This window comes from Motacilla alba, chromosome 1, assembly GCF_015832195.1.
Source record: "Motacilla alba alba isolate MOTALB_02 chromosome 1, Motacilla_alba_V1.0_pri, whole genome shotgun sequence".
NCBI lineage: Eukaryota > Metazoa > Chordata > Aves > Passeriformes > Motacillidae > Motacilla > Motacilla alba.
In genome coordinates, this window is record NC_052016.1 from 103,063,804 (window position 1) to 103,087,724 (window position 23,921).

The window sequence follows — 23,921 nt, forward strand, 5'->3', positions numbered from 1 at the left end:
CCATAATTTCACTGACAACTGTCAGGTGGGATCCTAAATAAATGGAAAAATGTATACAATAGGATTTGCTGATGAGTTAAGGAGCAGTATTTTTCTGATGAGTAATTTTCATAAAGAGAAGGCTATTACATTAGAACTATGCTGATCTTGCCATGGTGGTCATGATGAAGTAATTCTGATTTTGTCAGTTGTATATTTATTGCATTTACATCTTTAAAACCAAAATTCATAACTTTGATGACAATTCCTTCAAAGTAAAGTATAAATGAGATGTCTCACTTGATTTTTTTTTTTTGCAAAACTCATCAGTTAAATTAAATATATGCAAAACTTTGAAAAAGTTACTAATTACAGCTTATTAAAGCTTCTTCTACATAGTAACTTCCTTGTTGAAATTCAGTAATTATGAATGAAGGGGATCCCAACAGGCACCTGTTTTACACTTGAAAGCTCAGAATTATTGCTCTACAGTAAAACATTGGCTATGTAATGTAAGTCAAAGGAGGAATTGTACAGCAATAGTTCTGTTATCTTGTCTGGGAAGATCAGAAATGGAGTTCAGGTTGGATGGGACAGGTTGTTATCACTATAAAAACAGTTATCACTATCCAAACAATATCCATGGCCAAAAGAAACAACATCATATGGAGAATACTTACACTAAATCAATATTTACTCTTTTTTGAAAAAATGCCTCCAGATCCTTAGAATGGAAAGCATTTAACTGCAAAGAATTATATTGTATGTATAAAAAATTCTGGTATAATCTAGGTCATATCTGACTGAGTGTATAGAATAAAATGTCCTTAATTTCTTGAGGTATAAACAGACAACTATAAAAGAAAATAATAACAGTCTACATAAAATATGTAAAATTTTGAGCTTTTTATAATACAGAAGGAAGAAAATCACCATAAATACTGAAGAGTCCATAACTCATTAGTTTTTGTTCCTGACAAAACACCCTTAAATCAAAAACAGTTAAACATCAGGAATGCCTAGAAAATATTTTTGGGAGGAAGATCATATATAAACATATAATATTATAAAAACCCAAGGTCAGAGCAGCCTTGTCATAATACATGGAAATTATCTGATTTGACATATTTCAGGCCTCTTGTCTTTATGGAGTTTGGTATTTTACCAAGACTGTGAAGTACCTCATGGATACTCACTAGAAATGTAGGGATTTAAGTGCTGAATACAATAATTAATTTTATAAAACTGTCATAAAGGTACATGAATACTGCAGCTTTCTTTGGACAAGGTAAAAGACATTGCTTCCATCATGTCATACATTAAATTGTGGACTCCACCAAAACCTATGTATCTAGCATTTTACAAAGAGGCACTTACCCTTGTACTGACAAGATACCAAAAAGAGACAGAAGTAAGAAGGACAGCTGACAACATAAACATTTAATGGAAATTATGGTAGCCAGAAAAAGACATTTTAAGTATTTATCTAAACCAAATCTGCAATTTCTGCACTTTAAAAATACGTAGTAAAACTCTCTGTAGGACAATTGGTAAAAAACAAGGACTCAAGGACAAGGTAAGAATGGAAACTAAGGACAGACTACTGAAAACTTTTAGCATAAAGGAATTAGGGCCATAACTTCATCAAAATTTAAGCACAGAGACACACTTATTTCACAAGAATGAAAGAGAAGGCTACATGACACACGGACTATAAGAAGCATATTAGGAAATGAAAGAAACAAGATGCAAAGCATTTTGGCTCAATTCTAAGATTATATAAACTTATACAGCTCCTAGCAGGTGATCAAAATATCAGAAAAGATAATGACAGAATTACAGAATACTGGAGGTTTTGAGGGATGTCTGAAGTCATCTCATTCACTTTCTAGGAAGAAAACAAAAAAACACAGAATGTACAACAGACTCCCTGTTGCAAAGAAGTGGGAAAAAAAAAAGAAAAAAGACAACACAAGTGGCATAGACAGGCAAGCATGGTGATGCGTTAAGATTTTAGCCTTTATGTTTTTCAAATCCTGTGCTGCATTAGTGCATAACTCTAAACTTCATGTAAAGTGATAACTACTGTCTTCACAGTGTGATCAGACAAAACAATTCCTCTGGGTCTGGAACCCAAGGACACCCTACAGCTAGAAGCCCTGAAAAGTATAAACAAAAGTGAAACTGGGAAGGAGGGGTGAGTTAGCTGGGGGAATATGAATTCATTATCTGAAGCTGGAATTGGACAGTTAGCCTCTGTTATGCAAATAGACCAAACTTACATCTGTCTGAAAAACCTGTGACCATAGTCCATCTTGGGTGTAGCCTCTGTCAGGCTTTTGACTACCCAAGGGTTATCTATTGAAGGCCTTTAATAAATACCCACTTTATTCTCTTAACTTTGTCTAGCCTCTGTTCTAGGTAGCCACTCCAAGGCATCAATGGGATGAGGAAAAGAATAAACACATTGATAGCAATAATGGTGTCAAAAACGTTTTAATGGTATAAAAGGCAATCCAGAACAGATTTCTGATTAAGATGTAAACAGTAAGTAATTCAAGTGGAAACAGAACAAGAAGCTTCCAATGCAGTACCAACAAATTGTCTATATAGTTCCATAATATTACCAGAAAACATTACTATGTGAATAGAACAAGGCTGGATTCACTTAATAGAAAGATGCTGCCTTACTTTTGCATTTATCAAAAGGACATATCATACATACATATCAAACATTCCAGACAGTTTATATAAGGTAATGTGTAAAAGACTGAATGTTAACAGGATTTTTGTGGTCTAGCTTTGAGGAAGAAAGTAGAAGATGAAAAACAATCATAAAATTGAAATCAAATTTCATTTCACTTTAAATTTATCACCTGCCAAGAACATGTTCACAGGCATTAGGCATCAATCATATGCTGGTAAACCAAACAGTTCTGGTTGGAAATCTTCCATGGACTTCAGCACCAGTGTTGCCTCCTTTTTAAAATCTGGACCTAAATTTTCATCTGGAATCATAACCACTTGCATTCCTGCTGCCCGGGCTCCTTTGACTCCCTGTGGTGAATCTTCAAACACAAGACACTGAAAAACAAGAAGGTGAGGAGAAAAAATTATAATGTTACTATGAACTTCTAATAGCTTGTTTTAAAAGAGAGAATGATCCTGAATGAAACTTAGTAGGAAAACTAAATTTTGTTCCTATCTTAGACACCCCTAATTATAAGAAGAGCAAACCTCTCACTTTGAACATCTGCATGGTAATTAACCTTTAATTAATTTCAATTCAAAAAACATCAATACACTTACTTAAATCCCAGAAAGTGATTATCCAGATGTTCCTAAGTGCTTTAATAGGGACGTGTTTAATCACAAGCTTAAAGCAAAATTAGGCAAGTGCCTAAATAAGCAGGCAATTTAACTTTTCCAAACCAATTTTAAAACCTGCAAAATGGCAAAAGCAGTGCTTTCACTCACAGGCATGGCATTTCCTACACACACAAGGTATGGGGAGCACTAAACTACCTAGGTCAACAGTAGAACTTCGGATGAGTGAAGATAGACATTACTTATCAGAAGAGTGCTGATCAGGTAGAACTTCCATGCTTTACAATAGTCACAATCATTCCAAATTGCAGTTTGGAAGCAAAGCTAAAATTTTTAAAAACAATCATACATTATTTGTGTGGATTTTGTAATTTAATGTCGGAATACTGAATAATAAACAAATAAGATGAACATATAAAATCGTATGGTCTGAAATTTTATATAATGAAAGATAATGTTTCTGGAGCTTATTCCAGAATTTATATAATGAAGCATCTCTTCCTGCCTCTTTCTGTCCATGACCTGCAAATTCAGTTTGGATTTTAGGTCATGGATAACCCAAAGCAACTTTTGGCATCCAAGGACCTGAAAAATTCTGACCTACACTGACACATAGTTTCTAACACTTCTCCAATTCATATTGCATTTATTACCAATATTAGCACTGCTACTATTACTAATGCCAAAATCACTGCAACAAGTAATTTTAGTACTTGAAAACAGATGTTGGGATAGTTTGGGTAATTTTCCTCACATCTAGTAATCAATGCTCTCAGGCACATGGTATGATTCCTGAGCCTGTCCTGCACAGGGCCAGGAGCTGAACTTCGATGATTCTTGTGAGTCCTTTCAAAATCAGAATATTCTATGATTCTATGAATATACAACATCATACTGCACCTTTTAGGTTCTGAAACACACAACTATTTCACTGCAGAACATAAAGGATCTACAGTGTTAGTTCTGGCTGTGCTCTAAGGGAACCAAGTTGCAACTCACAAAAACTTTACTACCTTCAAAGAAAAAAATTTTGCAAGATGTATTAAATGTCTGCCCTATATATACCCATCTATGGTATATATGGGCTGTGGAAGGAGAAAAATGAAAGAACCCTCTCCTGATATCCTTTCTTTTAAAAATATGTATTCTTGCCTTTCAACATATCAGCAACAACTTGGAGTTTGTGAAGTGAAAAGTAAAAGGTGCTTTCTATCTTGCGTGTAATAAAGTAAAATATAATTAATATTTTTTAGTGAGCCAAAGGAATCACACCAATCTCTTTTGTGCTCATTTCCTTCATACAGTCACTGCATTCCTGTTTGAACAATGTGATACTTTCAAAAGTTTATCATCATCACTATTACTAAAGAACATGTAACCAGCTGATCCTGGAAAGCTTCGTACAATTGCTATTAGAATGGAAGCATGGCTCTGCCTACAGGTTTAGTTCTTAACAATAACTTAGTTCATGACCTTAAGCACTCTGAGGACAATAAATGAAACTCTGACAGGCTTTGCTTTTTGAAGAATAAGCTTAAATGTTGCACAGAAAAGCATTATCAAGGCTTTTCAGAAACCTTTTCTGTTCCAGCTCATACAAAAGAATGTACTTCACTGCTCTGCCTTGAAAGACCTAACTGACTTCCATGATGTCACTAGGCTTACTGTATGAGAGGAGCCGACGATTATGGAAGGCAATATGCATAACGAAAAGCTTAACTAATTCCCTAGAACTAGACACAATTAAAACTCTTAATTACCAAAGAAACCAGGCAAATGACCCATAATTACAGTGTCTTGCATGTTACAGGAAATGAGTGCACTAGGTCTTCCTTAAGTCTTTCTTTTTACTGAAACTTATTGTCAACAGCACAGTCACATTTTTAATGGATGACAAAAGGTTTACAGAGGTTCATACACGAAATGGATTTATTAATACACAGAGATGTTATAAACTCTTCACTGTCCTGGACCACCCACACACTAAATTTAGAGATATGAAAGCAGCCAAGTTCTTTTCCATTTTACATAAGTATTGCAGCATCAGCATCATTCCAACTGAGAGACAGATGAGATTTATACAGACTTCAGCTGAGATTCTGGCTACTTCTGTGCATTATTTCTAAAACTTGTGTCACTGATCAATACTACTCCTATGAGATCTCTCAAAAGGTCGTACTAATATAGGACTCTCTCACTTTGAAATGAACTAAATGCTTAAAAAAGTATAGCAAAGTATATTAATTTATATTTCACTCTATGAATCTAGAAAAAAAATTATTCATGTACCCAGAGGAAGAAATAATATTACTGCAGCACCTCATTACCTCATCCTCCTACATTAAATGCAAGGATATAAGAAAAGAGTGTTAGTTAGGCTCTTGGTATGTGTAGCAGGCCCTCCCTACCCTTTATACTGCAAAAGTCTGGATGGAATAATTATGTGACTAACAGGGATCTCCTTAACTGTTACTGCAGTTAGTGATAACCAAGAAGGCTGGAAGGATAAAAGATTAAAATCAGTTTTAAAATTAAGATTTAGGAAGACCTGTGAATAAAATATATTTGCATAGGGATTGCTTATCTAACAAGTATCCTTGACCACATATGACACTACTATATCAGCTCTAAAACAGACTGAAGGATGAGACTAAAGATACCATGATTTATACGTACAGAATTCATCTGCAAGTTTAACACTACCATATATTGTTCTATAAGGAAAGAATGAAAAGAAAGTTTTCATCATCTGTCCACAAATGACACAGAAACATTTGGTATCAGAATGTGACATTATGTTTTGGGCTTCTTATGAATTGCATCTCATACTCTGTAACTTCTTCATTTATAATTGATGTTTTTGCCCTTCCTAATCTAATCAACTGGCCAAAAGTATGATGAGCGATTTGTAAAATTTGCACTGTAGAAATATTTTGTACCCGTATACATTAATTTATGTACATATGCACAATAAAGTCTTCTATAAATGTTTAAGGACTAATTTAAATTTCATTATATCTCTAAAAAAAAGCCCCAAGACAGGCTGCAGGAAGAAACTCACCAAGTACAGCCAGGTCACATGGATATCGGAATGATACTTGATTTCTGAAAACCACAAGGTTCTCAGGCCTTTCATTTCTACAGATAACTTGCTGACTGTTCATTGCCAGAAGTGTTTTTACTATTTTCTTTGTGAAAAACTAGCCCATACTACATGGTTAAAATTCAAAACTAAATAGCATCTAAGAAGTAACTTATCCATCTGAAAAGTATTACTGTGTAAAGGTATTACACAATCATGGTTTGTGGTTTGTTCAACAACTTTTGTAATTTTTCATTGCTCAAGTTTTTTTTTAGATTTTCAAAATAATTCCAGTATTAACCAACTCTGTTAGTCATGTGCGTGACCCAGAAATTTTTAAGAACCATAAATACAGAATACAACACAGATCCATCCATATCCCATACAATATATTGAGATGCTTAAAAGGGGCAGTTTGTCATTTATGGGAGGTGCTGGAAACTCACAAAAAGAGAGAGGAAACAATAATTTTAACATTATAACACAGATGCTGGGCTATTTTTTAGCTCAACTTATACTTTCTTTTTTCTTATATTTTCACTGTCCAAATACCTGGGAACAAGGTGTAAATGTATTTCTGGGTGACCCATTTACCATCAGAGTTACTTAAACAATATTGAATTAATCCATTTTAAGCAGCTGCATTATTTGCAGTTCTGGTCTCCTACTGTGTTAATTCTCTGATTTAAGAATCTTTGAATTAAGAAAAAATAATAATGAAATAACATATTAAATGTTTCTCTCCTGATCTTTGGACCAACACTCCTTCCAGAAACAGTTGGGAAAAATTCCAATAGTGAATATAATAATAAATTACATTTCATTTTATTTTGAGGACATGCCAATTTGACCGGCTAGGGATAACAGAATCATAATAAATATGCTGTTAAGAAAGTAATGTAGCTTACAGCCCCACAACTTAGTTCCATTAAGGAAAATGAGGAGTAAACCAAGTTTTTTTTAAATGCTATAACAAATGAATAAACTGAAAACTAAAAATCAACTTAATTAAGCACCAGAATATTCAGAATACTAACTACAGCCACCATTCTTTATGAGCCAATGATTCATATCAAGAACTGTTTGGAAATACATGCGCATATGCTTTTTAATTCAGATTTTTATTAACTCACTACTAAGAGTATGTTGCAGACCAATATAAGAATCAAATTATTTACCATAAAACATCCAAAACATAAAATCATTAGCATAATTTCAAAAAAGAAAAAAGAAAAAAAGTGTCGCATCTGCACATAATTAGATCACTCTGGGTTTCTAGCTCTCACATAAATGCCACTTTACATTTCAGACCACACCAGTAGTTCTTCTCTCACAAACCAGTTTATGGAACATTATCTCAAGGAAGGCCAGAAGAAATAAAATTGTTTAGATGGAGAAGAAGAAAGAGAAATTTCATATTTCTTGCTTGTTTTCAAGACTTCATCAAATGAAAGAAAGTGTTTCTGTGAGTGACAGTCAGGCCCAGACACAGCGGCTCTGTGAGGCAGGGAGAAGGTCACATTTACATGCGGGGTTACTCTGATCATTCCAGATGGCTGGAGCACTCTTTTCACAGAGCACTGTGTGTTTAGAGGACAGCACACTGGGAACTTTGTATGGTAACTTGTGTTACAGGCCTCAAGAAATTCTCAGGCGTTTCTGAAACAGTGTCTAATTATACCGGCAGCAGAAATCTAACTTAATCAACTGCAGCTTGGATTAGCCATAGAAGGGTATTGTTCCTTTATGGAGAACACAAGGCAAATACTCAAGATTTTCTCTACTGAAGCTACTCATATTGCATAACATGCTGGAGTTTTATGTCACTTATCTCTAAAACTGGCCTAAAAAGTAATTCTCTACAATGAAATAGGTAATTTGTGCTGCCTTCCCTCCCACAGAGAACTATCTTTATCACGCCCACTGACTTCCTTGACATGTAATACACAACACATTCAAGGAATGCACCTTGCCTGCAGACAAAATACTAAGGGGGTGCCTGAAGGCCATTTGGAAACACCCTATTCAACACATGTGCAGCCAAGGCAGGCCGCTCAGGCCCTTGGCCAGGTGAGTTTTGAGCATTTTCAAGTATGCAGATTCCACAAACATTCTGGACACCTGTTCCCATACGGTGAAACCATATGGTGAAACCAGCCCTATGGTGGAAATGGTTTTCCAAGAATCCAGGAGTTTCTTGTGTTCCACCTTCTGCCTCTTGCCTACTGTACGATCACTCTGCATCTTGGAGAAGAGGCTGGGCCCATCTCAATGAGCAAACACATCAGAGATACAAGCCAGGTACACCCAAAGGAGGAAGTTTTGATGCCTCCAGATTCTAAGTCTTGAACTGAAACTGGAAGTAGTCACCAAAAGTATTTCCTGACTAAAAGTGATGAACTTTTTGCCACAGGGAATGTGGACAAACCCACAGGTGCAGGCTGCCAGAGCAGGTACCTTTCCTGTTTGTTCTGGGTAACTGGACACCATCACTTGCCTACAACTGCCTCAGCAGGTGCTGTAGAAGGCACTTGATTCTCATGGAGTAAGCTAATTTTTTAGAAATCTATTTTGGCAATAGTTTGTTTTTGTTCTATAACGCCTCCTGGACCAGTGATATTTTCCCACACAGAAAGATCAGCTTGCAAAGAAATTTACATGAATTGGATCTAAACATTATTTAATGATTGTATAATCTTTGATGGAAGTGTTAATAACAGCCTACATATGCTTCAGACATAAGGTCATTTCCTAATTTCTTCAATAAAGAGAGAAAGGGTGAGAAAAGGCATTAACCTTTAAACAGGATTTCATTGGGAGTGCAAAAACATCATGGAAAAGGTCCTGTTTTTCCTATTCAGTACAAGCCTCTCACTGAACTGTATAAAAGAGCGTCACCAGTCTGGAGTGACTTGGTGAGATATAGCTGCATTACACTTTAACTCTTCCTGATCAGGAAGAAAAGAAAGTTATTGTAGAAGATATTTAAGATTATAAGCATAAAACTTGAAGCACAAAGCCAGAAACTACCACCTTTAAATAAAACAAACAAAACACTAACAAAATTCTAGTAAGTATTTTCTATGTATTTCAACTACAGAAAAAAAAAAAAACACATTAAAAATGGCAATTCTCTCTTCTCAATATAGATTTTCAGAGGAAAGTGGAGAAGAATGTACAAAACTAAGTTAAAAAAAATATTAAATCCTTAAGTTAAGAGGAATATAAATGTTCCTGTTGGCAGTATCTGAATCATACAGGTTCATCCCCTCTACATACCATCTTATACCTCGCATGCCTAAAGCTGATTGTACATGTAAACCCACAAAACAGCATTGCAAGTATTTATGAACGTGCTCCTTCAACAGCAGCCCACCTGTGGCCATTGGGTTATGGTAAGGAATGTCATAATTCCATAATTTATTTTTGCAACAGCAATCTAAAAATATCACAACTGAAATGAAAAGCCTCATTACATCAATAACCAGATCTATTTAAGTAACTGTCCTGCGATTTCAAAAGATGATTTCTCAGCCTCTTAGTTTGCAAAGCTGCTTTTACTCTGCAAGAAAATGAAACTCAGAACACAAAATTTCTTTCATAATTCTCTTTACCTGAGAAATTATTTCTGTGTGCTAAATACAATATTTCTAAAAAATGTGAAATCTACCACTAAAAGTAAAAGAATTAATTTCCCCATGCACGATATATGATATAGTTCCTTTTGGAACTATTTATTAGGAGAAATAATTAATTTGATGGACCCACTCTCCTATCCCTGAATGAGGGATTAAATGTAAGTGCACTCAAGTTCTACTAGATCAATACAATTATTATTGGTAAAACAAAAATTTTTAATAAGAATGTATTATGTATTAAGAGGAAAGTTTAAAAAAAAGTCATAATTATTTTTTTTAGATTCCAGTAGAGAAGTTGTGTTTTCACATTAATCCCTAGCTTGTTTTTATCAGCTTCCTTTGTTAATTTTAGGGAAACAATAGTTATCTAGGTATTTAGACCTATGAAAATTGCAGAGAAGTCAGTGAATATCAAGCAGTTTTATGTGAATCAACCATTAAAACAGGCTGCTCCTCTGGAAAATTTCTTTCTATTGTAAACTCCAAGCCCAAATATTTATGTAAATAAGGAAATTATTATACTCCTAAAAAATGAATTCACATGTAGAAAGTTATTTACGTCTTAATCTTAAAATATTTCAACATGCTTTTGTTGAAATTCCTCTAATATGATCTAGCAATTTTATATATCACATAGAAACACTTTTTAAAATGCACTGATGACACACAGTTATCAAGCTGTCCCTATTTTTCTATTAGACCAGCTCTACCAGATAAGAGAACAGTCACTTCAACAAAAGGCTCTCAGTTCTTATTTTTGACTCAGGTATGCTTACAAGAAGAGTAACAGGTCATTTTCCATTAAAGGAATAAGGTGTGCATATAAATGAATGCATAAGAGTGAACAATGAACAAAAATAGAAAGCCATGTTTATTTAACTCTGTGTATGAATGCACGTAGATAAATACATGGTGCATATGGTCTCCATACAGATAGTCTCTCTCTTTGTGGCATAAGGCTTACTGAGTTTAAGAGATACATTAGACCAGTAACTAACAGAGCCATGACACTGGCTTAACATGAACATTATTTTGGGAATACCAGCCATGGTATCAGCAATTTGTTACTATGCTTGTCACACAACTTCTGCCCTAAGTTCTTTTGGGTAGACAGTTCTTCAAAGAAACAAGTTTATCAGTATCTGGGTTCTCATTAGCTTTTCTTAATATATTTTTCTATCTAAAAAACCTTCCCATTCTGTATATTTCCACAAATAATGTTCAGATTCAACAGGGTATAAAGCTGGCAGATGGCAGAATAACTCAAAAGGAAAACTACCACATATTTGCCTGTAAAACAACCTCTCATGGGCAAAGTCCTCAAAACACTTCATCAGGCCATATGCTTAAGTGACAACTACTTGCTCATCCAACACAGTAATGACTTTATATTAAAAGTAAGAATCACTTGATGAATCTGCTGATCTGAAGTATCCCGCATATGCTGACCTTCAACAGTTTGAGTGAGTCTTTAGAAAAGGGATGAGGGTGGCTAATTTCCCATTTAAGCTGTGCCTACATCTCTGAAACTTTTTGAATTGTTACTCTAAAGCTTGTTGCCACATTATTTTGCTATGCAATTATTAACTAATTATTGCTTTTTAGTGGACCCCACATCATATACATATATACAGAGAAAATGTGCAAATGATATGTAAGTATTGTATGGAGTCAGAATCCCACGATTCCAGAATGGCTGGTTATAGCATGGTGTTACAATGCCAAGGTTGTGGGTTTGATCCCTGTATGGGCCATTCACTTAAGAGGTGGACTCATGGTCCTTGTGGATCCCTTCCAACTCAGAATATTCTGGGATTCTGTGATTCTGTGACTGAGATTGGAAGCAACCTCTGAAGGTCACCTGGGCCAACCTCCTGCTCAAGCAGGGACACCTACAGCCCAGGAAAAGGTCTAGAGAGTGTTTGAGTATCTCCAAGGAGCAAGACTCTGCCACCTCTCTGGGTAACCTACAACAGTGCTCAGTCAACCTCATGGTGAAAAAGTGTTTCCTGATGCTCAAAGGGAACCTTCTGTCTTTCAGTTTGTGTCTGTTGCCTCTGACCACTAAAGAGTGCCTGGCTCTTTGGATTCTCCCTTCGGGTATTTACTTGCATTAATGTTTCCCTGAGCGTTCTATTGTCCAAGCTCACTCTGCCTTTCCTCAAATGCAATATGCGGAAATCCTTAAACTATCTTGGTGTCCCTTTACTGGAGTCCCTCCAGCAGCTCAATGCCTCTTGTACTGGGAAGTGCAGAACTGCTCCCAGTATTTTCCCAGTGTGGTCTTACCAGTGCTGAGTAGAGAGGCAGGATCAATTCCCTCAATCTGCCAGCAAGGCTCCTCATCAGCCACCTTTGCTGCAATGGCATATTGCTGGCTCATGGTCAGCTCAGTGCCCACCAGACATTGTAATTACCTTTTTTTCTGACCACAGGAAATAAATCAATTGGGTTTTCTTTCCTGTTCAAAAGTGTGCAGCTAGATTCATTGCAGAGACAGATGGCACTGTAATGGAACTTGTAAATTTAAAGGTCTGAATGAAAAATATGCACAAAATACAGACAAAACTTAATGCTAAGTGACCATTAGAAAACCTATGATGAGAATATAAAGCACTCCATTAGGAAGTGTCTCAGTCACCCCAATACTGGTATAAACACATTTCTTCATAGTTAAATCAAAGACAAATTGCCTTCTCTGCAAATGCCTGCAGTCAAATTACAGAGAAGCACCTGAGAGTCAATGTTCTTATAAGACACACTCGTTTTAAAAAAAAACCAAAACCTGAGTTTTCTCTGTGTAAACACAGTCCATTCTGCTTTACTTCTACTTAAAAACAAATTATGTGTATTTATATATAAGTTAAACTACCATGGCATACTGGAAAGAGTGATCTTACATTGCTCTAACCACCACAACACATGACCTGAAAGGAAGTACCTCTAATACAGTAATACAATCAGTTCAGAAATAGATGCCGAGATATTGCCAAGAGTCTGGATAAATTGACAAGCAACTGAGTGCTACAAGAAGCATTTTACTCATAACTTGGAAGCTTCAGCACCCAGACATTATATAAAGATTCCCTAGGGAAACCAGACTGCAGCAGGTGTGTCAAGGTGAAAAAGTATCACTGCCATACAGTGCATTGAACTATATGTTCTGGCTACCAGGTAAAATATGCTGTGACTAAAAAAAAAAAAAAAATAAAAGAGGACAGGCTGTCTGTCAGATGAACAAGCAAAAGAGAATCTTAAACTTTGTGATTCAGCACACAGGAAATGGTGCAGGTGATTTTTTTTTCTACTTCTGTTTTTGGTTTTTTTAAGAAGTTGTAGTGATCTATTATATTCTATTTCTATTATATTTCAAGTCTTTGCTAATTGATTCCAGCTGCCTCTAGTGAGCTTATAGGTAAGATTCATCATTGAATGGAGAAAATAGATAAATCAAATAGCAAATATGTCTAAAGATTGAGGACTGAAAATCTTATCCACACACAAAGACTGACTCTGGGATTTATGTTCTGGGTCTGCAGATCTTGAAGGTGTGGCTAAAAATACCTGTTTTATAGTCTTCAACGGCTTCTAGTCTTAGCAAGCAGAACAGTGTGAGAAAAGACACTAAAAATTCTTTTTTCTCCATTGACCCTGCATCTGCAGGAAAAAAAACAACTTCAACACTTTTAAAGCCATAGAGAACAGCCTCCTCATTGACCACAAAACTAGGAATTTAACAGGTGATTCTACTGGATATCAAGATGATGGATTAAAAGTGGAATGAAACAATTACTCTGTCTAGAAACACCGTTATTATATGCTCAAATAGGTCATATTTTAAATTTGTTACAAAAAGTAACAAGAAGAAAATCTTACAAAATCAAGGGACAATTGCACTTTTGAGCTAGTTCACATAGATACCCAGTATCTTACACCTCGAAGAAAAGCGAAGATGTTCTCATGACACTCAAAATGTTTTTCTAAATCAGATGTTCTTGTGCTTTACAGTGGCAGTGCCGCAGGCTTCCAGCCTAGGTTCTCTTCATGTTTTTTTACTTTCCCTATCAACTAAAAAAGTTTTCTCTCTGCTTTGGTTGCCTTCCTGACTACCTTCCTTGAAGAAAAGGAACACAGTTCAGGTAGGCTGGCCTTAATTAATAAGAATATCTCCTTCCAAATACTCTGTGGTTATGAAACATCATATTAATACTATTTCAAAGAGCATGTATGGAACATAAGCACTTAAAAATGACAAGTTGCTACAGAGAGATATCTCAACATTTTCATATGCAGAAATGCCTACATGTCTGCACACACACATTAGTTTATGTGATAGAACTGTACAGGGGAAGAAGAATGGCAGAAACAACAAGGGCAGATGGGGGGAGCCTGGAACACCCTGATCCAGCTGCTCCCAGACACATCCTAGCAGCCATACACCACACCAGCCTACCAGAAGTTCATTCCTGTGCTGCCTGATGGGGCAGGATGAGCCCCAGCAGCCCTGTGAGGCCCTGGTCCAGCCACTCCTGGTGCCACAAGGCTGGAACCACACAGACATGTCAACAGGAGAAGCTCCATGGCTCAGGGCACCCTGTGGGAATGTGAGACAGAAAGAGCTGGTGGGGCGTCAGTAGGGGCCGTCTGTTCTTGGCCATTCCTGCATCAGTCTGTGCAGTCTGTCCTGTCTCCTCCAATTAAACTCCATTTCAAACAGTTTTTTGTTGACTGTTGTGCACACACATGTGCATGGAGTGTCAGTCCTGCCATGGGACTAGGAGTCCCACATGCCCTGAGTGCAGCAGTGCAGCAATGACAGGTGGGCAAATGAGGGTGTGAGGGCTATAAGAGCATGCTGGAGCAGCTGGCAAGTAGGTGAAGTGCCCTGAAAGCCAAGCATGACCCTATGGGCAAGAGCACAGACCATCCTGGCTCTTGGAGGGACAGGGTAGGCACAGGGCAGCCTTGGCCAGCTGCTGTAAAGATTGTGGCAGCTGGGGCTGTCTAAGAGATCTGTCTGTGTGTGCAGGAGAGACCCTGTGGAATGACAGAAGTGCACAACTGGGATCCAGGGACAACTGAGTACCGAAATCCAGCTGCTGGAAGGATCCTCACTGCAGGGTGAATATAGGGTAGACTTGGCTCACATGTCTATGCATGAAAGTGACATAACAGTAACCCCACAAGATCAATGTAGGTATTGGTTTGAAAAAACTGATTTAAATTCTCTAAAATTCCTAGGCTTATTCATAGCAGCAAAAATTAATGGAAGGTGTCTACACCATGAACATGGGTACTTTTTGAAGAAGTACAGCATTTTAAACATTTTCCAATTAAGTTGATTTTTGTTTATGTTTTCCACACCAAACAAACAAACAAACAAAACCCACCCGAAAAAGCCACACAAACTGTGGAAGACCCATAGGCAAAGGCTTTGCAAATAAAATGAGTGCTATGGTCAATCTAAATAATACTGATCCCTTTGCTGTATTTATAAAGAAATGCAAAAAGATGGTTGGCTTGTTTGGCTTCGTCAGACAAAACAAGCTTTTAATATCTCCAGTCATTCAGACCTTTGACTAAGATTTATTAACCCATCAAACAAAAGCAATTTTACAACATATATAACTGCAGTTCCTTTCAGAACATTTATTGCTCTGTAAACAGAAAATCCAGATTCTGCCTAAACAATCTATTCCTTTTCTTCCTCTTGAAGCAAGAAGGAAGACACAGTAGTAAGAGAAATTCTAAGTGAAAATTAAAGAAGTATTTACAAACTTATTTTCACAAATATATCAAAAGCATAAAGTTAGAAATTAAAATACACTTTTACGGTGACTACCTCAACTGAGAAAATATCCCCCACCTTTGGGTAGTATGGGGAGGGGAAGGGCAAACAGAGTAGGGGCACAGTTCCGTGTATACTTTGCATATTTTCTGCTATGCAGTGCAGCTCAAATGGCTGTGAGAGATGTTTAGAAAGGAGGCAGTTCATTAGGAGACTGAAACAGAAGGATCATGATACCTACCTGGAACATGACCAGGTTATCCAATCTCCCTTTATAGAGAGAAACATGTGATGCTAGGGAATGGGTTACTGCTGTTTGGGGATAGACCCTCCTCTAATTGCCTGGCAAAGGGGAGCCAGCCACAGCTCCATGCCCCCAGCCAAAACAGTAGCAAGGCTGAGCACATATCTCCCAGCAGGCACCAGAAAACACACACACACAAATAAATAAATAAATAAACAAATAAATATATATATAATGCTAGACTCACAGATCAATGAAGTTATACTCAGCACTCCCAAGGACGCACAGGGTCATTCAGCTGCCTCTTTTCTAGTGCTCACAGGATTGCACTTCAGCTGGCCACTTGCTCTGCAGATGCCTGGGTTGGGCCCCTGTGACCTGCAGTCCCAGGCTGTGGGCTGGCACCTTGTTTTGCCCAGTTGCCAGCACTCTGATCCATGCTCGCTCCAGCTGCTGGCACCATGAATACATGCGCCTCTGCCTGGATCTGGTTGCTGGCCACACACACAGAGGCCACAGACCAGATGCCCTTCAGCCAGGAAGAGTCAGGAGTAGAATTTGCTAACACAGGACACACTACACTGGTAGGAAGCTGTGCATGGCCAGACAATCGAATGTGCCACCTATTTCCACATCCAATGCTTTTTATCCTCTTATCCCTCTATTTCCCTGTAATAAATCCCGATCTAACCTCAAATTCTCTTCCTCTGCATCCCATACTGAGTGCCACACCCTAGGCTGCATCTCTCCTCAGTCCAAAAGAATTGGTCCAGCACTGATTTACCTTGATAGTGCTTCTGGGTCAGCTCTGGGAAGGCCTGAACAGGCTGTCCTTCCCTTTGAGTTCTTATTCTGAGCTTCTGTCTACCTTTGGGACTCTGTGCTGCCCTGACCATATGGAGATGGGCACCTGATGGATGATTACTTCAGTAACAGATGTGGGAACTGTTGGGAAGGTGTTACTTGGGATCCCCCACCTGCTGTCACCTCTCTCAGCTATTTTGTGGGTCTGCAAACAAGCTTTTAACACAAACCCCAATATCTGCATCTGGTAGCAGATCTTTGGATCTATCCAACTCTGTGCAAGTTTATGCATCACATGCTGCTTGATTCCTAACATGCAAGACCAGGAATCCAAGTACTTTCTTTTACAGGTCTTTATAACCAGGGCCTGACATGCCATACACTACGCTAAATATAGAAATCAATAGAAGAAAAAACGATGCTCAAATCAGACATCCTATTTTCCTTTCTTCTCAATGCTGCTATTATTCCAATGTTCAGTTTGATCCTAAAGCAATACACCACAGCATGTCACACGCATTATTATGTCTTTATACTGCCAAGTAACTGAAATCCTTTTATTAAAATACAGCATTCTGTGATGGATTTCTTCATCCTTGGACTGACATTGAGCCTGAAGCTCTTACTAGTAATCACTTTACACAAAGCCAGATCACATACTCAACTCAGAGAAGCTAAGGACTCAATTGGCAGATTTTTAAAAATGACGTGAAAGCTGGTGAAACTGAATTGTTCTAGCAAATAATAGACACATTTCAAAATTTCGGAGAAAAACTACATTGAAGGCCTTTTCTAAGTATTCTACTTACGGAACATTTTATTCAACATTCATTATTTAAACAAAATTGGAGAAACAACAAAGTTACTGCACTAAAAATTAATCATCTTAAAGAAAATTAAGGCTGTCACTTACTAATATCAGCTGTAAAGAGGAGCTGTAAATATGAAGCTATCACTAGAACAGTCTTCCACCAGCCTACTCAAAGTCAACAATCATCCTTCAAGCATACTTGCTCTTCTACTAAGATTGCTAAGATGATAGGGGAAAAAAAAATCAATTGACAGGAGAAAGGGACAGTACTAAATTGTTCAAACACTTTAGAATCACTAGTTAATGCAATACTAGGATAGAAGATGAAACTCTGTCATCAGTGTTCCTAAAGAAAACTTCTTTACTTTGAAAGACATGCCAAAGTGCACATTTGCAGCTGATTCTTCTTTTCACTATCTTCATGAGGTTTTAAATTTAGACATGTAGCATCCTAAATATTTGAACAGTTTTTCCTGTAATGTTAGGTCTGTCACATCATCTACCAATCCTCATGAGACAGAATGCTTAACTTCAAAAAAGTAAATGCTTTTACTATTTCAGTATATACATCATTAACTTATAGACCATTTCCTCACACTTCATCTACACTCCCTAAAAAATGCTTGAGAAAGCCATAAGGACAAATGGGCTACTGCACACTATTAACTCTTTATTATTTATAATAGGTATATAGATTACTTAGTGCAGTTACAAATTAAAGTTTTCATTTTCACCTTCAAGGCCCTATATTATCTTACCCACAATTACTTATGTCTTGCTTTTATTTCCTTCTACTCCCTAGACATCTTCCATTCTTTCACTTAATTGCATTCTTTATCTCTTTCTCCCACTTCCAGCTGTATGTCTTATATCATGCTGACCTCTGTGCCTTGTACAATCTTCATGCCTACATTCTTCATCCTTCTCCAGCAGTATATTTAAAAATACAGTCTTTCTGGAATCATTGGTACATGCTCTTCTTCCTCCCTTTCTTATTGCTGGGCTATTAACTAAAATTTGTCTTGCCTAAATTGCTTTTGCTACTTGTTGGACCAGGGCAGCAGAGAACACAGCTGAAAGCAGATTTGTCTGATTTACTTCTTGTTTCTATAAGGAATGACCTCTGTTAACTCTAACTGAGGAGAATTGAGGAACAATACTTGCTTGCCATCTAAAATAAGAAACTGGAATCTTGTTCAGTAAAAAAGCCACAATGTTCATTAAATAAACTGCAATCAATGTGTGCTTATAGTGGTTAGTTTCTGCAAGCTACATCTGTACTTCTTACAGTCTTAGATGGTTACATATATTTCATAGTGCTCCAATAATTGTCCAGAGCAGGCTCCACACCTGTGATCCAGCATACATGAATATGATGCTTTTTATCCCCTCATGGTTTAATGTGTACTTAAATGTAAATATGATGAACACACTGAGCAGCACACAAACATCAGGAAACCAGGGAAGCATTCCCAGATGCAGTATTAGTCATAGTATGGCAGAGTCATAGCATCATTCCTGACTTCTAGAACACCTGACTACAGGAATTCCACCTTTCTAAACTTCAAACACCTACTCTACACAATGTAACTCTTCACAGAATTATCATATGTCCATTGTACTAGTTATTACTACAATTGAAAAAATATTCTCTTCTGAGGAACACCTTAAAAAAACTGGAAACATTTTTTTCTGAAATTAAAAAAAAAAAATCCTCTCAATGAAAATTTTTGGCCTGAAAATTAAAAAGATCAGAACTAATATCAGTCTTCAAATGATTTATTGTAGCTAATCTAAAGCTTGCAAATGCCTTCTACCTCAGATACATGATAATTCTTTCTAAAATGAAAGGCTATGGTTTGGTTTGCTTGGGATAACTGCATTATTGAAAGCTAAAAGCAGTAAGATAAGTTACATACTATTATGCTAAAAGTGCCCATGGCACTTTTTTGAATCAGTAGTATTTTGAGTCTTCAATAGTTCTGAATTTCAGGACAACAGGCAATCTTTAATGTCTCCAGACTGAGCTACAGGATGCAATAATATGTTCTGGAGACAAACTGAATAGATCGCTGTGACCACATGTCTGTTCAGGAGAAAGAAGACAATTTCCTAATGGAGGAAAACATGTTCTGTAACAGAAGATATTTTCATCAATGGATGAAATCTCATCAACTACTCTTTGCTCATCAGCGAAACCTTGAGGCTTTGAAGCAACTAACCTATGAAGGAGTTACTAACATCAAAAGCCATTTCCATTACCATGCTACTATATTAGAAAATAGTTGCAGTTGAATTTTAAAATAATTCTGGTGCTATTCAGGGAAGTATTGACTAGTAATCCTTACCTCTATATTTAGTAAAATCTGCTGATAACACAAAGTTTTATAGGTCATCTGGGATAACATCTGTAAGAACTTTGGAGTGACAAAGTAGTCTACTGGGCAGCCAAGTGTCAAATTAAATGAAATGGTCAAGAAATGTGGCAGTACACATTAGCTGGAAGAAAATAAATGACATATAAAATTTCTAATATTTGGTTTAAATACTGGACATCACTGTAAAGAGCTCAGTGAAAACTCAGGACTTGGGAGACCAGCTCAGTGAAAACTTAGAGCTTGGGTGATATTGTTTATCTTCACAGACATATATAAAATGGTCTCATCTTGAATGCTCTATGTAAATATCCCACAGACATTATTCTATGTTAAAATGGTTTTGATAGGAAAAGTTTGAAGAATCAGAATGCTTATGAAGAGAAAAAAAAAAAACAAACAACCAACCATCATTGCCCCCACCTCCACAAAAAATCCCAAACACAACCCTTTCAGATGATGAGGCTTTGAGGAGACTCTAAAGAGCTTAATTTATGGAGCAAAAATAAAAAGGGATGTGACAAGCAGCATTTACAATACTGACTGGCAGATCAATTACTTCTTATCTTTCTCACTCATAACATATAAAAGCTGACACTGGAACATATGCAACATATACAGAATTCTTTGTCCCAGACACACATCAGTATAAAGAAAAATCACAGATCCTGTGGAAGGGTTACCAAAGCCTATTTTTTGTCTGTTTTTATTAAAGCAACTTGATATGGGAGCAATAGAATTTAAGTGGATAAATTAACCCCCTCCAGCTCAACGGTGATTATTAAGCTGTGATAATTAGCTGTTATCAGAGATGGTACCAAATAAACTAGACATTGAATCTGAGCATGAACAGCAATTCCTGTATTTAGTACCACTTAGGCAAAAATGAAAAGTTTTTTTTTTTTTTTAATGGAATAGAGGGGCAGCATTTCTACCATTGCTTGGAATGGTATACTACTTTAAATCAGAATCACTCCAGTCTAACTGAAGTTTAACTTGAACCATTTTCATTTTGGCTTTGAATTATACTATTATTTTAAGAAAAAAGGTGCCGAAATGGAAATGCTAAGTATCTTTTTTTAGCAGACAAGTCTTCATATCTTCAGTTCTTTTGTATACTACAAGGTCCTTTATCTTTAGAACACCTATCACAATAATAATGAAAAAAAAATCTCCAGTACTGCTTTATGAAGTACACTTTGTAATCACCTTCTAAGTGCACTTATTTCGTGATGCAGCAATCAGTCTGAGCAAAAAGCTTTGCCCTGTTTAGACTATAAATAATTTACTAGTGTTAATTGATGGTTCCATATGTAGGTTTTCTGCAATCATGCCAAAAAGACAGACTCTTACAAATTCTTTATCACACAACAGAATAAGAAGAACTCTACCATGTAATACCAGCTCTCTGAAAATTGCCTACAACCACATCTCCGCAAAGAACAAGTAATTTAAACAAACTGAGAGAAAAAAAAAAAACACAAAAAACAAACCACATTATTCCCTAGCCTTAGAGTATTAAAATAACACATAGCTCACTGTAGTCTTTCATAGGTTTCCAGAGGTTTCCCCATGACATTAATTTACAAAGAAGCAACCAAAAAATAATGCCAACAATGCAATTCCTTCTTTCAGTCTTCATTCTTTGTCATGAAATTGTTGAAAACCACTGTTACAACAAGCTCTGGGTGATTACAAAGGTAACTCCAGATACAGAGAGAATCAGTGCACTAGATCTTACTGAAAGAGGATTTATTCATGCTTGCTATAACTCAGAAGACATTAAAAACATTTTTTTAAATTCCTGTTAATTAAAATCTAATTATTCAATGACTGCTATTTGGCATCTCTAAGAAAACGCTCAAGGTCTTGAAAGAAAGAAAAGATAAATCAGTGAGCAAGTTATCATAAAACAAGGATTTTCCCCCTCTTTTTTCCTACTTACCATGCATAATTATTATGTGATAATACCCATAATGAGTTCCCTAAAACAATTAGCAACACATCTCCAGTGACCTGCTAATCTGAATATAATGCTTTTTGAATTTGGAGGTGCACCAGTCTCTTTGTGCTTACACACTCACCTCACGTAGAAGCAAAGAAGGCTGCAGAGCATAATTTATTATTCTGCATCACATTTCATCAAGTCCCTTAGCAGCTACTTGATACATTATCAAGACAAATGCAAGGAAAAAAAAGTATTCCTACCTCTCCACCCTCTCAAGTAGAGTACCCCAAAGACTAAGAACTAATTACAATCCTTCTTTCCCCTTCCAATCATTAAGATACCTTCAGTGAAAACAAACCTTGACCAGGTTACTTTTTGCACGGAATTTCAATGACTTTTTTCATCTCCGTAAGACAAATACATCCATAAATAAACATGCACTGCAGTAACAAGAGCAATGTCTGGAACACTTAAAAGTTAAGTTACTTGCAAGCCATACAACATCTCATTTTTCGTCCACAAATATATAATAAAGACTGCCAGTATGTGGAGGGGTAGGGTGGGAGAATAGGTGAGTGCATGTGTGAACACACAAGTACATATGCTTTAGAAGAAAAGAGAGGAAGTAAATGAACCATAGGAATTGAGAGCATGATAATTGAAAAAAAACCCTGAAAATTGACAAACACAAAAATCTCCTTCCTTTAATCATGTTTTAAGTATAAAATAGTGTCTTATTATGAATTTAGGGAAAAGATGCCTGTGTATAGTAGTGTAGAGGACCAGACCTAAGCCTGTTTTGTCTCAAGTATTCAGATATTGCTACAGGAAAGGTGAGGGTCCCATGGAGGTGGGATAGTTTTGTCCTGAGGTAACTTTCTGCTTCTCTTTAAGGCTTGTGCTCAATTCCTTCACCCCAACTCATTACCTTTGTGTAGTGGTGTGGTTGCTTGTTTGTGAGCCAGCACTTACTGAAGAGGTTTTTGTGAGAGTTGTGAAGTGTACTGTAAAAAACTAAGGGCTTGTTAGCTGATACTTTTTGTAGAACTGTAAGAATTTAAGGGCATTTTAACTAATACCTTCTAAATGCAAACACTGGGCTGGTTGCCACAGTTAAGACGACTGTATAATAAAACATAAGAGTTCCCTGGTATGTGGTCCAGTGCCTTTGTTCCACTGGACAGGAACCTATACCAACATCACACCCTCTACCCATGGGTTGTGACAAGCAGATCTTCAGAAGTCCTAGATTGTAAGACACGGTGAAATACCTTGTTCTTTTCTCTACAGGTGGAAGGCAAGCTTCCTAACAACAGGCTTCATCATCCAGCCTGGGAGACACAAGTAAGGGCTACCTGCTTAGACTACATAGCAGCTGAGGAAGGTGCAGGATTCAGCCAACAGGCTGCTCAACAGTATATCACAACAGAAGAACATTCCACTGGAGTGCTGTGTCTTTGCATCCCAAGCTGTAAAGCTTCTAGAAATATGTACAAAACTATATTGTTCGATACCTAATTGCTTTAAATTGGTCAGTACACAATTTAAAAGTATGATTTATTAGTAATTTATTCCTTTAAATGTCTCGAGTGTTCATCTGATATCAATAACTTCTCCAGCAGGGAGAGGAACCCATAAAAAAAGTTATGCGGTTTATTATTTTCCAGTGCCCCATAATAGCAGGAATTCAAGAACTAGGTTCAGCAACATATACTAAATAATCAAAAAACAACTTGCCATCTAGAAATGCCTTCAGTCACATTGCAGAACAAGAAAAGTAAAGGCTTCAGGAATTCAGGAAAAAGTTCTAGCCAAGAACCTTTCTGAGCAAAGAGCTGATGTATCATATTCCTTCAATTCCCAAAGAAGCAAAAAAGGTTGGGAGACTGAATTTCTCACATTCAAAAGTATGCAAAAAAGATGTT

At 36.8% G+C, this 23,921-nt stretch overlaps 1 protein-coding gene across 1 annotated transcript in view; it reads right to left on the reverse strand.

Moving 5' to 3' along the window:
* Window positions 1–2,437: 2,437 nt before the first annotated feature.
* LOC119709953 (pseudouridine 5'-phosphatase) overlaps window positions 2,438–23,921 on the reverse strand; it is a 65,600-nt gene continuing 44,116 nt past the window's right edge. Inside the window, exon 4 of the mRNA XM_038158410.1 lies at window positions 2,438–3,063. Within this exon, the coding sequence (XP_038014338.1) occupies window positions 2,887–3,063 (177 nt within the window). The 3' untranslated portion in view covers window positions 2,438–2,886. The remainder of the gene's footprint in view (window positions 3,064–23,921) is intronic.